General features: G+C 43.9%; 1 protein-coding gene across 1 annotated transcript; it reads right to left on the minus strand.

The window, feature by feature from the left end:
- Window positions 1-586: 586 nt before the first annotated feature.
- Window positions 587-15,909, minus strand: kctd3 (potassium channel tetramerization domain containing 3). Its single transcript, XM_071512291.1, has 19 exons — window positions 15,733-15,909; window positions 15,167-15,220; window positions 13,232-13,277; window positions 12,413-12,486; window positions 12,211-12,269; window positions 11,235-11,315; window positions 10,860-11,021; window positions 8,767-8,857; window positions 8,169-8,359; window positions 7,785-7,900; window positions 6,393-6,480; window positions 5,648-5,764; window positions 5,206-5,376; window positions 4,411-4,566; window positions 2,936-3,032; window positions 2,625-2,818; window positions 2,375-2,513; window positions 1,834-1,956; window positions 587-1,175 (listed from the first exon to the last, which is right to left on the minus strand). The coding sequence occupies exons 1-19, from the start codon at window positions 15,801-15,803 to the stop codon at window positions 587-589; spliced, it is 2,619 nt and encodes an 872-aa protein (XP_071368392.1). The 5' UTR covers window positions 15,804-15,909.
- Between the last annotated feature and the right edge of the window lie 204 nt (window positions 15,910-16,113).

Raw genomic sequence — 16,113 nt, forward strand, 5'->3', positions numbered from 1 at the left:
TGGAGTCCCAAAAGGAGCAGGCCCTTGACCCATTTTGCATCCCCACAGATTAAGAAGCGCTGGGTTAGGGTGGGGTGGCCGCTCGACAAGTGGTGTTGAAGAGGGGGGTATCGTTGCCTTCAGTTGATGTCACATTGATCCTCTGTGGCTATTTCCAGTCCTTCCTTGTAAGCATTTGGCTTGATTCCATTGGGGATACCAAATTGTGTACATAATGTATTCCATACTTTACTTTATTGAAGAGATGTGTGTCCCACTGAGCAGGTGGGTATGCTACAGCCCAACCATATACGTGTGTCATTGGTAATTAGGTTGACAAGCGGATATACTCTCTACGCCCAGAGTTGGGTATATATTCTGTACATACTGTGTATAGCCTCCATTATGCCACTGCCACTAGAAGCTGATCTAGGGTCAGTGCTGTCATTTCCCCACCAATGGAGGTGTGGCCTGAGGGGGTGGAGAGAGCTGACTCACCTACACACACCCAATCCCACCCTTCAGTCACAAGACTACAGGACTCATCTGTGAGATGCTTCTGATTGGTAGAAAGAGAAAGGGGTGGGCACTTTGCGCTGTCTGCCCCTCACAGGCTGCTGTCCTGATTGGACGGCTCTGGGGCCAGCTTCCTGTGTCGGGGGGAGGTGGAGGAGGCCAGTTTGGTCGGGGAGGGCGAGGCGGTGGAAGAAGAGTCGCTGCCGCCTCCCTCAGATCCGGCGGACAGGGAGGGGAGGGAGGAGAGGTGGGGAACCGGCGGAGCCCTCTTCCTCCCCAGAAACAAGCCTCCTTCTAGCACTCCCTTCTTCCTCACGCCTCCCTCCGCCCTCGGCCCTTCGCCCCCTGACCCCGCCCCCTCTCCCTCCTCCGGCTGCGGTTGCACCTTTCGCCGAACATCGCCTCCGACGACCGGGCTGTCAGGAGGCTGCCGCGGAGACTCCGGAACGGCTTCTGCCGTCGCCCCGGAAACACCGGCAGCGGCATTAGTGTTAGAACTAGCAACAGTGGTTCGGCTCGCCCAGAGCTCCATCGCTGAGGCCCTCCTCTCGCTCTCCTCATGCCCAAAGTCGCAGAGCGAGCGGCGGGCGTCGGGGGCGGGGCAGGGGCCGGGGCCCTGGGTGGCCGTCTGACCCGGGCTCTCCAGTGCACCTCGACTCAGGCTGAAGTTCTGGAAGTCTCTGGAGAAAGACAGATGGATGGGTGTCAGTAATGAGTGGGTAGGTAGATGCATGAATGATAGATTGTCTGGTATTAAAATGTGATCTAAATTATATCTGGATAAGGAAAACGTATATTAATGCATGGTGTAAATACATTAAGTGCGTGTGTGCATACAGTACAGTGTGTTCACATTAGTGAGAAATTGTCCATCCATGGAGTAGATCTTCACCACAGGTAGAAACCTCATCACCAAGTCATCCTCCTGGTGGCTCAGTTGGCTAAGGCTTGAATCCGGCCTGGGATCCTTGTTGCATGTCATCCCCCAAACTTCCCTTGTCTCACCGCACCACCAAGTTGTAGAAGACAACCCTTTCCACCACAGGCTGTACAGTAATCGCCCCTAGTGAACCTACACCTGCCATGTTTGTTTTTGTTGACAATAGACGCACTTTCCTGCTTTGCATAGTGCGCACAGAAAATTAGATCCAATGATCATAATGTAGACAAAATGCAGACAATGAGAGAGAGAGAGAAATACTTAGTGTAAATGCAAGAGGCGTGATTGGATTGTTCATTCTCAGGATGGCATACTTGGATGCAGATCATATTTTAATACCAGGTGTAAATGAGGTCTTGGACTGCTGTCTCTGAACAGGCAGACAGATGTTACTTTACCTGTAGCTGTGGAAGGACTCAGTCCGCCGTGCGCGGGCCAGCAGGGGGCTCTCTCTGTAGGGCCGCAGAGCTCCATAGGTAGCCTGGCTCTCAGGAATGGGCTCCTGGGCCTGTAACTGGAGACTGGGATGGAGGAAGAAAGTGAGAGAGAGGGAGACAGATGAGAGCTTCAATGGCTGGTCAAAGACCTGTTCCGACTGTGCTGATAAATCCCATAATCCCATGATCCCATAAAGCAATCTAATAATAATCCGATAATAATCCATAAGAGGCGCAGCCAAGTTATTGCTGTAGTGTGCGTATGAGACAATGAGATGTGGAAAGAAGGAGAGAGAGTTTGGTACCTTTTTTGTACAATATATATGTATGTATGTATGTATTTGTAGAGACATAGAGTAAGAGGTAGGAAGGGGAAGGGAGGGGGGTTGAGTGGTTCATTATTTTGTGTGTGTTTGTGTGTATTAGTGAATATATACTCTTGGAGGCAGTTGAATGTGTCTGTCTGCCTTTCTTGCTGTCTGTGTACCATCTACTTTCTAACCTGGAGCAGGACTCTCGGAGGCGTGTGTGGTGCAGCACAGAGGGGGCGGGGCTTATGTTTGGCGTGGCACAGCGGGAGGTGCTCAGGTCACACTGGTCCAACAGCTGCAGCAGCTCCTCCTCTGTAGGCCCGCCTACATCTATCAAACACAAACGCACAGCTCATTAAAAGAAACAATCAAATCTGTATATTATATATGTATATTATTATACTGTACATTATTTCCTCTTCTCTCTCTCTCTGTTCTCACCCTCTTTCTTCTTCTCCTCTCCTTTGTTAGCGGTGTCCATGGCAGTGGTCAGGTCCCACATCTGGATGCTGCCGTTTCCGTGGCCAGTGAACAGATAGCGCCGGGGTCGCGACCCCATCCGGCTGGAACCCTCACACTCCCGCACCATGAAAGAGGAGATGGTGGTCCCATCCACTGACTGCACCTCACAGATCCTAACACACACACACACACACATAGATACATGTCAACAGACACTTGCATGTAAACACATAAACCTCAGTCAACTAACAAAAGAGAGAGACAGAGAAAGAACATGGTGGACATCATACCTCTTTCCAGTAGAGGAGAGCCTGACAAACAGTTTGTTGGTGATGGGGATGACCTTCTGGATGAAAACCTGCTGATCGTCTCTCTCTCCAAACGGACCTGAGAGCAGAAACACACCCAGTCTTTACCATGGTATCTTAAATCCGGCCCCAACAAGACCAAATCAAAATACTAGTAGAAAACACGTAGCAGAACACTACAATAGTAGAACTAGTATAAGAGAACTAGGACAATAGTAGAACATTGTGCAAGCGATATGTCCACTTTTGGAGCTCTTTAAGGCAATGCACCAGCTTTTGATCAACAATTGTGCAGCAAGGAGACTGGTAACAGTTTCATTTCTGTATGTTCAGTATTTAGGATGCTTTGGTGCAAAGCTAGTTCATACCACTTAACATGCACCATGTGCTAAAGCATGAAACACTCTGTCGTAACATTGCTACCAATCTTATTGTCCCACAACTGTTGATCAAAGAGCTTATTTCCCAAAAAGGTGGTTATTCTCAGGAGGCTTGCAAGATGCATTAAACACACCATAACTAGTTAAACCATTTGAAAACATATTCAGGTATATTTCCGCTGTACAAGTTATATACTGTACTAGGCTTTCTGTCCAAGCTCCAGCCTCAGCCAATGAGGAAGATGCTGCAGCAGAGCGCCTGCACTGCCCATATAAACTATACAAATTATAACAGACTGCTTTTCACATTCCCATGCTCTGGACTATCCTGCACGACATTTGCTTGCACTGCTTCTGATCTGTACATATGTCAGTACATCCATATGAATCTGCATATACAGTATGTACACACACAGACTTAATCCATAAATATGTTTGGATTATTATAGTGATGATTAGAGCAGACAACAATAGACATGTGCCTTGCATATTGGTACAGTACCTCCATCTGGAGGTTTCGATAAGTTGAACAGCCAGTAATCTGCATGTTCTGTATGTTATCTACAGAATTTGAATACACTGATAAGGTGTCTAGTGTTTTACTTCTGTGGACCTGTTAATGTGAATACAAGCACATCTTGTATATATGCTGTCATTTCACAATTCTTTTACCTTCATATTAGTATTTTTCCTCTCATTTGTTTAGATTGCATGACATTATTTTCTAAGTGATTTCATGCTTTGGCATATTCTCACATCATACATATCATCATACTTCATGTTTTGTGTTCATCTGAATTAGTCCTACTGCTACAACTATTGCTGCTATTTTGCACACCCTATTAATTCTGCAATCCACACATTTTCATGCATACATTTCTACATAACATTTTCTAGTGTTGAAACTTTCAGTTGCACATGTCCATATGATCGTCTATTGTATTCTTTTTTTCTTTGCTGTACCCTGCTATTATCTGCAACTGCCCAGTTTCCCCTCAAGGATTATTAAAGTCTTATCTTTATCGAGTCTCTTACAGGGACAGTAGGTGAGAGAATCCATTCCATCCGTCTTCTCACCTATATCATTCCCAGAGCCGTAGCTGCCGTGGCTCTCTGTCTCCTCCAGGGAGAGGATTTTGAAGGAGGCCAGAGGAGTGGAGCCCGGCTGGGTGGAGATCATCCCTCTGAACCGAGTCACCGTCCACGTCCGAACGTGGTTGTTGTCCGCACACACTAACACACAAGGATACAAACACAGGCAAGAATGCAATCATATGTATACGCCCAGAGACATACAGACAAAGAGAACACACATAAACAAGAACAAGATGATTAGACTATGTGTTAATGGTCTGCTCTTCTAGTGTTCTCTCTTCTATATTCCTTCACTATCCACTGTAATCCTCCCAATCATCCCTCCTTGTCTATGACAATGATCATAGACCAAAACATTGGTTATTAAATCCTTTATGTGGAGCTGAGTGTGCGGTTGTTCTTCTTTATCTACAATGGCACTTGTACCATGACCAGCACCTCCTGTTATCTGGTGTGCGTTTACCTCAACATTGTATCTGAATGATCAGACTGACAACACAAAGCAGAAGCGCTACATTTTTCCAATATTTTCTATGGTTCCAAAGAGTTGCAACCACTGCAGTGTGTGTTACCTGTGTTTAAAGTTGCACTAAGCCCAACTTCAACACACAACATGCTGTTCTTAGCTTAATATTTTCAGTGGTAGCTTCAGAACAATATCTAGTCAGTTTACTAGCTAATGCTCAAGAGCAGAGTGCTTGGCACTGTCAGAGCCACCAGCCATTCAGTCTTTTTGTCTCTGTCGATCGAGACAGGAGGAGATCGATCCTTCCTCACCTGACACCAGATGTTTCTCAGACAACATAATCTTTGTCACTGGGCTCCTGTGCACGGTGAACGTCTGGAAGAGCTGGGGGCCCGATCCCACCGTCTCCGGGTGTTGAACTATCACCCTCACTGCACCGCTACTGGTCCCGTAGGCTATCTCGATCCAGTTCCCACTCACACCTGGGAACAGAGGAGAGGGAGGGAGAGAGACAGAGAGAGAGTTACATTACAAAAATATTTTATTGTCAGATGTAGAACTGTGACTTATACTACATGTTTTTAAGCTTAGAGCAAGATAAAGGAAGAAGAGAAAAGAAAATAATCAAAAAATAATGAGTGAGTGAGTGAATGAGATACAATATTATGGTAATTTTGTGTGTGTGTATATTGGCACTGACGAATGGGTGAAATGGGTCATGTGTCATGGCAGTGTGTGTGTGTGTGTACTGACTGGTTTTAGGTGTGAGGTAGACAGACAGTGCAGTGATCGCGTCATTTGAAGGGTCATGATAAAGCTCCGTCACCAGCAGATCATTATCCTTCATCCTCAGTGGAAACTTCTGCATGTCTGAAAAGCAGAGAACAAGACAAAACATTAATATGTTTGTGTGTCTGTGTGTGTGTGTGTGAGAGAGAGAGAGAGAGAAGGTTGATATGCTCAGTAAAATCCAACTAAGTTGCCTATTTCAGAACAAGGCTTAATGGGAATTTTGTCAGATTAGAGAATAAATAAGCTAAGGAGTGCAAAATCATGACAAAATGGGGTTGAAAATATGATACAAATTTGTTAAAAAAATGTCTGATTACAGATTTCTGTAGTTAAATTTAGGACTTTTGACATTTTTAATGCCAATCTAAATAAAATGAAAGACTAATTTCATCCCAAAAATAAGCCTGAAAGGCAAAAAAATAGAAGCTGTATCAGAGTATGCTTCCTAGAAACATAGTGCACCGAGAAAAAGTATCATTTTTAAACCTTATTTAAGATTTAAAAGGTATTTAAGACATTCCAGGGCCTTGAATTCAGGACATCAGCAACTTTGTGCATGCAAGTTTATTATGTAATCAAGGCATGTACTGTATGTTCAATGTGCTGGCCTGATGACTGAATGTCTTTGCGCAAATGTATTTGTAAATAACCCTGTGGGTGGGGGAGGAGGGTGCATGTGTGTGTGTGTGTGTGTGTGTGTGTGTACCTATATAGTAGATAGAGCCGTTGTTGCAGCCCAGTAGTAGGAAGGATCCTGCTGTGTCACAACTGGTGATGGGAACCACATCTTGAACCTAACATACACACACATACACACACACACACACACACAGAAGTAAAGTCACGACAGCTCCAGCATTATTGCACATATTCACAGTCTCACACTTGAGTCTCACACACAACTCAGCCAACGGCCACCTGCAAAAGTTCTCTGACGACTCCACAATCGTCGGCCTCATCACAGATGGGGACAACGGGGAGTACAGAGAACTGACCCAGGGCTTTGTGGAATGGTGCCAGCGGAACCGCCTCCAGATCGATGCGGGGAAAACCAAAGGAGCAGGAGCAAACACTCTCCTCCTGTACCAGTGAACATCCAGGGAATGGACATTGAGATGGTGAAGTCTTACAAGTACCTGGGTGTTCACCTGAATAATAAACTGGACTGGACAGACAATACAAATGTACTTTACAAGAAAGGCCAGAGAAGACTCTATCTGCTGAGGAGTCTTTTGGAGTGCAGGGGGCACTCCTGAGGACCTTCTTTGACTCTGTGGTGGCATCAGCCATCTTCTATGGAGTGGTCTGCTGGGGCAACAGCATCTCGACTGCTGATAGGAAGAGACTTAACAGACTGGTTAAGAAGGCCAGCTCTGTCCTGGGATGCCCCCTTGACCCAGTGGAGGTGGTGGGAGAAAGGAGAATGATGGCTAAGCTATCACCCCCAGAACATGTCCCACCCCATACAGGACACTCTGACAGCACTGGGCAGCTCCTTCAGTGACAGGCTGCTTCACCCGCAGTGTGTGAAGGAGAGGTATCGCAGGTCCTTCCTTCCTGCTGCTGTCACACTTTACAATCAACACTGCTCCCAGTAGACCACACACACCAAGTCTGAACAAATTCACTCATGTGGAATATCAATGTATACCAAACTGTGCAATATCAATATTTCCTATGTGCAATAATGTGAATTCAACCGTTTACTGTTTACTGTTTACTTATTTATTCATTATATCTTGCTTTTTACTGATGCCTTTTTTTACTTGCTTTTGCACTATCCCCTTTGCTGCTGTAACACTGTAAATTTCCCCGTTGTGGGATTAATAAAGGATTATTTTATCTTATCTTGAAAACATACACACATGTACACACAAGGGATGGTCAAATCCATGCAAACAGTAAACAAAAAAACGTCCTTCTCTTGTTAAACACAAATTTGTTTGCGGCAGTATATACAGCAGCTTTATACAATAAACAGAGGAAAATACCAAACTCCCCCCCATTCCTCCCCCCTTGCTCTCTCTTTCCCACACACACATACACACACACACACACACACATACATACATGTACACACACACAGACGTCCTCCCACCTGCCAGTGCTGTGTGACGGCATTCCAGACCCCAACCTTCCCAGTATGGCTCGTAGCAACCAGCTGGTTCCCAATGAAGAAGAGATCGTCCACTGGTACACCCAGACTGAATACACCTGGGGGAGAGGGAGACAGAGAGGAGTGAGTGTGTATTTGGGTGTGGGGATACGGTGGGTGGAGGGTGAGGTCAAAATTCAGCAAGGTGTTAGGCATATTGTGTATAATTAACAAGAAAAGAAAAGAAAATACATTCTGGTATATTCTTGCAAAGTGACCCATTTGTACAATTCCCTGATATTCCCTGAAATCCACAGAGAATTTATCAAATTCCCTGACTTTCTTCTCAAAATTCCATGAAATTCCAGAAAAACCCTGCTCCCCTACCTATCTCATTGCCGCTGCCTCCATCTTGGATGCTCCAGAGGATGATGCTGCTTTCGGAGGCGGCGGCCACCATCTTGTCCTTGTCGCCGTGCGGGCCGCCCACCACCTTGGCGTTGAGCGCGATGCGTTCGATGGTCCAGTCAAGATAAGGCGAGGAAAACACCTGCTGCCATCCAGAAGATTCCTTTATCCTGTAGTGAGATCACACACACCTTTTTCTCCGCTTTCCTTATTCCTTATTTCCCAATGCAGAGTAAGGTGCAAACCACTAGATTAGAAGATTATAAAAAGACAAATTTTTTTCTCAATCTCGAGCCTTTCCATCATAGAAGACAGTAAAATGTTGTTAATAACTGGCCTACCTGGGTTAATAAACAAATTATTAGTCTAAAATTAATATGTACAGAGCCAGAAATGACAGTTTGTGTACTGCTAGTAATGGATAATGTAATGGAAGTAGCATTCAGGGAGAAATTTGACAGGAGACAACAGAGGATGGCATCCATCTTTTTACCATAAAAAATTAAATGCTTCCCCCTTATGAACTATAGATCTGAGGTAAAGCAGCTTTGAACAAATGACTCAGTGGCAGTATTACCTGTAGCAGATGACAAAGTGTGCATAAGCCGCTACAATCCAGTTGTGGTGTCCTGCTATAATCAACACCTTCCTCGGGTCAACTGTAGGACCTGTACACACACACAAATACACACAACACACTTATTTCATATTTTCTAGATTTTTACAGCAGGCAGTCTCTCCTCCCTGTCATGGGAGTGTGCAGAGATTTACAGAGAAGATGGATTACAATACAATCAGTGATGTTTAGTTTGAAATGTGATGTAAAGACTCAACCCCAAGCACACACAGTCTTTTCTTTGTTGCAGCTGAGTGTATTCTCTGAGCTGATGTCATCCTCAACACAGAGCGGGCCGATGTGAATCTAGGCTACCTCAGTCAGAGCTTTTAACTCCGCTAGTCAGTCCACTAAAAGGATGTGTCAGGTCACATTAGCTCCAGCATTAATGCACCCACACACTCACAGAAATACACACACACACACACACAGATGTGGGCAAACATATACAGTACATACCCTCTCATTCTCTCACACACACACACACTGTGTTCCACGCACATACAGACCACACACACACGTAAACATATACAAACATACACATAAACCCAGACACAGCATGCATGCAAGAGCACACACACACACACACACACACACACACACACACACACACACACACACACACACACACACACACGAGTGTCCCAGGGTGTAGACCCATTGCTGCATTACACATTCCTACTGACAGTCCTGCCTTTCTCTGCTTGCTCTTATTTTCCTCTGAAATGGAACTTATGGATTTTGGGCACTTGCCCCGAAGAGCTATATGTCTCCGATTTACAGACTGTCTCCATTAGCTAGCATTTAAATTCTGATACATCAGGTCAAATTTGCATTAGTCTGGGTTGAAAAGTGATAGCTATAACAACCCAGCTTAGAAAGAAAATGCTGTTCTTCCACAGAACCGGAACATCATCCTCACAAGAGTGACTTCACTGCCAAAAATAGGGAGCCATCTATTCTGTACATACAGTAAGGCTCTGAAATTACACCTGCTCTGCACCAAATAACATTACATTTTTTTCTTTGGCAGATAAATCAGTAAAGGCCACCTGGCCAGTAACTTTATGAGACAATAACATTTGAATGCCTTGGTTGTATAAATGAGTGAGCAAGTTTTAAATTAACACACAGTAACTGATTCCATGAGGTACGACATTCTAGGTGAAATACAGCTGAAAACGGGAAGGGTGACATATTTCTCTGTAAACTGTATATTAATTACTTTGGCCAGTAAAAAATATTCTTGGCAGCTACATTTTGTTTGTTTGCCAGCCCTCAGTAAGTGAGTCAAAAATTACATTTCAGACACAGCTTACTGTAATATATTTGTTTTGCACACAGAATAAGGCCGGTGTTTTTTAATGCATTGATTGCTTACCGTCAACAAAACCTATGAAAATAACAAAATCAGCAATGATTTTGTTTTACCAGCAAATCTCGTCCATGTAGCCGGTGCCCAATGAAGCCGTGTCCCAGCAGCCATAGAACTCCATTGTATTAAAAAAACAATTAAAAACACGTCAAAGAGCCATGCCGTTGCTCTGGGCAGCATATTCATCATCACGATGCACCGGGCCAGCCGACTTTTTCCTCAAACAACTTAATAAGCCGGCTGTAAACACTTTGCGATCTCAGGAAAGTAGTTCCGTGGCACCGAAAATAGTCCCCGGCATAATGAAGAATTTGTTCCCATTTGAATTTGATTTGTATTAACTACAACAGCCTGACTTTTCATGGTAACAGTTAGTGATTTTTAAAATGTAAACTATGTCTTTGTGAGCTGTATTTCAAGGTTTTTAGCTTACAATTGGAGCCAATTACTTCCGGGTTGACAGTTAAAAATGGTATGTGGGAAGTCAGAAAGTAACGGGAATAGAGCAAACGGATTGTTGATTTTGTTATTTTCATAGGATTTGTTGATGGTAAGCAATGCATTAAAAAACACCAGCCTTATCCTTTAATTATTAATCCATCATTGTTCCATGGTTTGCTGTACTCAGCGGTAAACTATCTCACTCAGTCTTTGGGGTTTGGGGTCCTGGTCTACTCACCCAGTCTGTGGGTGTCCTCTGTCCCAGGTGGGCCGGGAAGGGAGGGGTGAGCGGGGGGAACGGTTCGGGTGAACCCCCCCTCTGCTCCACTTGGACCGGGCCGCTCCTCAAGGGCGGAGCTAGAGGCTGCGGAGGGGGGGCTTGACTTACGGGCTGGGATGGCTGTCGAGTAAAGACACACTGAAATTAACGTTGATGTGGAGCTCTGCTGTTTTGTTACTGTTTATGGCTTGTGTTCAGACATGGTATAACCAGTCCCAATTACAATCTGGATTTGTGTGTTCATAGCCACTATTTCTGTTGCAACATCAGCGGAATACACCGACCCATCAATCAAACCTTCAATCAGCCAATCAACTAGTTCCATGAGTTTACCTGGGGGCGGGAGGTAGCCGTGGAAGAGAACACTACCACATGATGAGCGGTCCAGTTCCTCACACAGCAGGAGGCGTCGCACTGCGCACACACACACACGCACACGCACACGCACACGCACACGCACGCACACACACACACACACACACACACACACACACACACACACACACACACACACACACACACACACACACACACACACACACACCAAGTCGATGAGTAACAGTTTATATATCCAAAAAGAACTCCAGTTAATTCATATGATTACGAAAATCTGGTAGCTGCAATCAGCTCATGGCACTAAAAATAGGATTAGAGATATTTTTGAAAAAATAAGTGATTACTTATTGGATTACTCAGAAAAAGTAATTGAAAATTATGCTCTCTAGATTTTTAAAACATTTTCTGAATATATAATAGATGATTATAGTTGCAGATGATGATAAATCAATAATAACAATATCCAAATTAATGTCTGGATATCAGAATAAACTGTTTTAAACTTTTAAACCAGAGGTATCTGAAATTAGGTTATGTTACTGAGTTGATTTTGTTCCTGATTATTACTTTACGCAGGTGATCAGTAATCATAAACTAACATCTTGATAGCTTTCCCATCCCTGAACACAGACAATGCAGGGAAGTTAAAACACACTGAAACAGGAACTACAACAACAGTGGGGTATTATATGAAACTGAAAGTATCAAGGCTTTGACCTTGGACACGTTGTATATGAATTCAGAACAATGTTTGATAAGTGGGACATTTGCCCAGACACAACAAGAGGGAGAGTGTAGAGGTGAATTGTGTTGATAAAATGGGGATTTTACACACATTCACCAAAGAGGGACAGAGGGCAGGTGCATTATTTTCCCCAGAGGTTTCCCTAATGTCTATAATCACCAATATTTGTGCTAACAAGAAGGTTGCTACCTCCATTCACCCCTCTTAAAACTCCTTGCAGGAACATACCTAAAGGAGTTATCCCATAAAACTCTGCTTCATGTCGCAGAATGCTGATGTTCACACCTCTGCCAAGAAAAAGAAAGAGCACATACTGTAAAACAGCGGCCACAACCCAACAGAATTACTTCCTAAAAATGGCATTTGACATTGACAATGATATTTGAATGTTTACAGTCAAACAGAACATAGACTGTTCATGACTCCTTACCTCAAGTCCAATTCTTTGGTTCGGAGGAAGTTCAGGATGGGTGCAAAAGCTGTAGGGTCCCTGTCAATAAATATCTGGAAGCAGAAGAACACACAGTAAGGGGCAAATGCAGGTCTTCATTAACCATTGTGGAAAAGAGATTTGTGAAAGGGCATCGTTTTTTAAAGATGGACTCTTTCATCAAAGTTGCTGTCCCAACCAAATTGTTATGATTGGCCTGTGAGAAAAATGCATCATAAATGAAAACCTTGTAAATCCAATTATGTTGATTTGACTGTTTTCTTATGGTGATGTAAATATTTTTACTTGTACTGAGAGTTTGTGTCTATCTCTGAGCCTAGGGCCGATCAGACCCATTCAAAACCCATTGCATAATTTCAATTACGCATGGGCATGAATCTGAAAATGACTAAAAACACGACCATAGCAAAGATATATGTTTTCATTCAATACAACAGCAATGTTCATTTACATGTTCTTAATCTCTTTATCTATGTGGTAAAGCCTGTGGTCAAAATCTTGTAGTGTGCATCCAGCCCAGCGGTATCAAAACATGATGAAATGCAAATGGATTAAATTTAATTATGGATTTTGGTTTAATGTCATATCTCGTTTGTTTGTAAACATAACAATGCCATCTCAAAATCTCATCATAATTCAATAAATTACATCATAACAGAACAGATGACGCATCTTGTTATGCAAAAAATGGAACATCTCTTAAATGCCAAGACGAATTTTGGGGAGGGTCGGATTTGGCCTGAAGACACTGTCCTGGTTTTGTCTGATGGAATAAGATGCAACTGAAGCTATACTTACGGCTCCAGTTTCATCCCGAAGAGTTGATATCCTACCGCTCAGCAAACTGGAAAACATACACACACACACACACACACACACACACACACACACACACACACACACACACACACACACACACACACACACACACACACACACACACACACACACACACACACACACACACACACACACACACACACACACACACAATGCTCCAGTTAACCCAAGCAGTTCTCCATTTCCACTTCACAGCTCTGTTACGTCGGTCCACACTACTGCCTGCAGTAAACATCAAAACTATTTGGACAGCAACAAATCTTCTGACCTGTTGTCTCTGTACTATGGACTATTACCTTCTAAAACAGGAAGTTTTCATATCAGCGTGCATTGCTATTTACACATTTTATCATATTCTGCTGAGAAGGAACACAAGACGGTTGTTGTCCCAAGCTACAATAACACACATGTTGAAAATGCTACATCCATTTTAGGTGTGTAATGTGGATGTGGAGTCAAAGAACGACTTTAGTGACTACAGACAGTTGGGGGGCAGAGAGACAGACAGACAGACAGACAGACAGACAGACAGACAGACAGATAGGCAGACACAGACAGACAGACAGACAGATAGGCAGACACAGACAGACAGACAGACAGATAGGCAGACACAGACAGACAGACAGATAGGCAGACACAGACAGACAGACAGACAGACAGACAGGTGGGCTGGCAGACAGACAGACAGGCATTAGCACTCCTTGGTCAGCTGTTGTCAAACTGCGAGCTCAGGCTGTGTTTGAGTAAGTTACGACCATGCCATGGTATTACTGCCCAGCAACAACCACCTGTTTCACTCCCAACAGTGGTTCCCCTACATCCATTCATTACATGGTGACAGACACCAAATGCTGTAAAATTACCTTGATGGTTAGAATCCTACTGAAGCAAAGACAAAAATAATCATCTAGGCTACCTGACACTGAAAACAAACAAGTACAAGACCAATATATAAAAACTTTGTCCATAGATTGTACTGACAGTATCCAAATAAGAAACATTTTAGAGCAAGGGATTCATCAATACCAATGCTAGTATTGAATATTTGGTGAATACAAGTCTAAAATCAGAGAATTTCACCATAGTAAAATAGCAAAAGGTGTAACATGTAAGAAATGAAAGCAAACTGACATAGAAAATTGTTAGGTCTCTTAATTCTGTGACATTTTTCCATCAGAACTATTGTTGCTGGATACTTAACATGATGAAAGGATGAATATGATATGAGGTGGGAGGATGGCACCCCCCCCCCCCTTCCCACACACACACACACACACACACACACACACACACACACACACACACACTCCTTAACATTAAATATGTAATCTGAATTTCCCTTTATTTAAGTTGACAACTGGGGCGAGAACATCTCCTCTCTCCACAAATAGTGCACTGAGCAAAGAAAACGTAACATGACTTGTGTCTGCACCACAGCATTTAGCGTGCACACTGGCTCTCCGGCCTGCTTCTGGTAGGTGGCTCCTACATGGCAAGAGTGCTAGCATAGCTTAATTAGCCGAAGTCCCAGGGGGAGTCTAGGCTAAATTTATTCAGTTTGGGTCCCTTGTTAAACACGTTTAAGAACTCCTGCTTTGAAATATGTACATTGCAATACCACTCAAATGGTTGTACAGACACATTTCTGTTACCTTTCTATGTTTCATTGCCAAACCCATGGTCCTCCCAATATACTCCATCACTGAACTTCAGTGACCAATACTGTATTTGATACGCCTAATCTAATCTAGGTGCTAATCTCCCTGAGATGACAGAAGCTAATGCTCATTCACTGAGTACACAGAGGCAAGGTGGGAATAGCACTTGCACAAACAGTCCAGGGCCACTGTGTGCATCCTGGGCTCTTAGAGAGCAGGCAAACATTCAACCCACCTTGAGAAGAACGAGTCTGGGATCCACATCAGAGTCTGTCTGGAGGTGCTGAACCTGCCAGGACACAATAACACAGTAGTTACTATCACTAGATTATGGAAAGAAGTGAGGCCAGTTCAGGGTATGTTCAAATTAAAAGGGTGGGGGGCAGCCTGGAAATTTCCCCTTTACATTTTATACTTATGTGGACTGGAATTATTAATTTGTTCTACTAATGCTACACACACACACACACACACACACATAGTGGTGGAGATTATAATTACTTGCACCAATATTAGCTTAATAATAGAATTGTTCGTTTATAAGCGCACATTATGTATTTTCATGAAAACCTACTGTGTGTGTTTGTGTTTGTGTTTGTGTGTGTGTGTGTGTGTGTGTGCGCGCGCGCGCTTGAGAGTGAGTGAGTGAGTGAGTGAGTGAGTGAGACAGAGAAATAATGAAGTGCCCTAACAAGATGTACAAGACACCGTGTATATCCTTGCTTTACTTCGGCACGTTTTAAATGTCCTAAATGGTGACCAGGCGATCATGATCGAGCTGTCATGTTGACATCAGCCTACCTTGTCCCACCGACGTTCAACTGGATGATCTCTCCCATCCCAGGCGTCAAATTGTTACCGTTCGCAGCCATGTCCACTGAATCGGCGGGATGTTGATATGATCAAGTCAAAATACTCAATGCTTATATCCACTCACGAACGCTAGCTAGCTAACGTAAGGTTTCTCTCCCCAACTCAGCTGATGTCCCCAGCCTCACAGCCTCTCTCGTCCCACCTTCCATAAAATATCCGCTATGTGCGACTCCTGCAGTCGGCCTCCGTCAGCCTCTGCATGGTGGGCGAAGAGACTGGAGGGCTTGTTATCCACCAAACCGCCCAGCGGCAAAACAAGCACCCCTTTCTTTTCCAACTAGCTTATTTGCACCACTGTCTTGCATATAG

This window comes from Centroberyx affinis, unplaced genomic scaffold (genome assembly GCF_046629955.1).
Source record: "Centroberyx affinis isolate AG114_WGS23_722 - 3 ecotype Tasmania unplaced genomic scaffold, CSIRO-AGI_Caff_v1 ptg006213l_1, whole genome shotgun sequence".
NCBI classification, from domain to species: Eukaryota; Metazoa; Chordata; class Actinopteri; order Beryciformes; family Berycidae; genus Centroberyx; species Centroberyx affinis.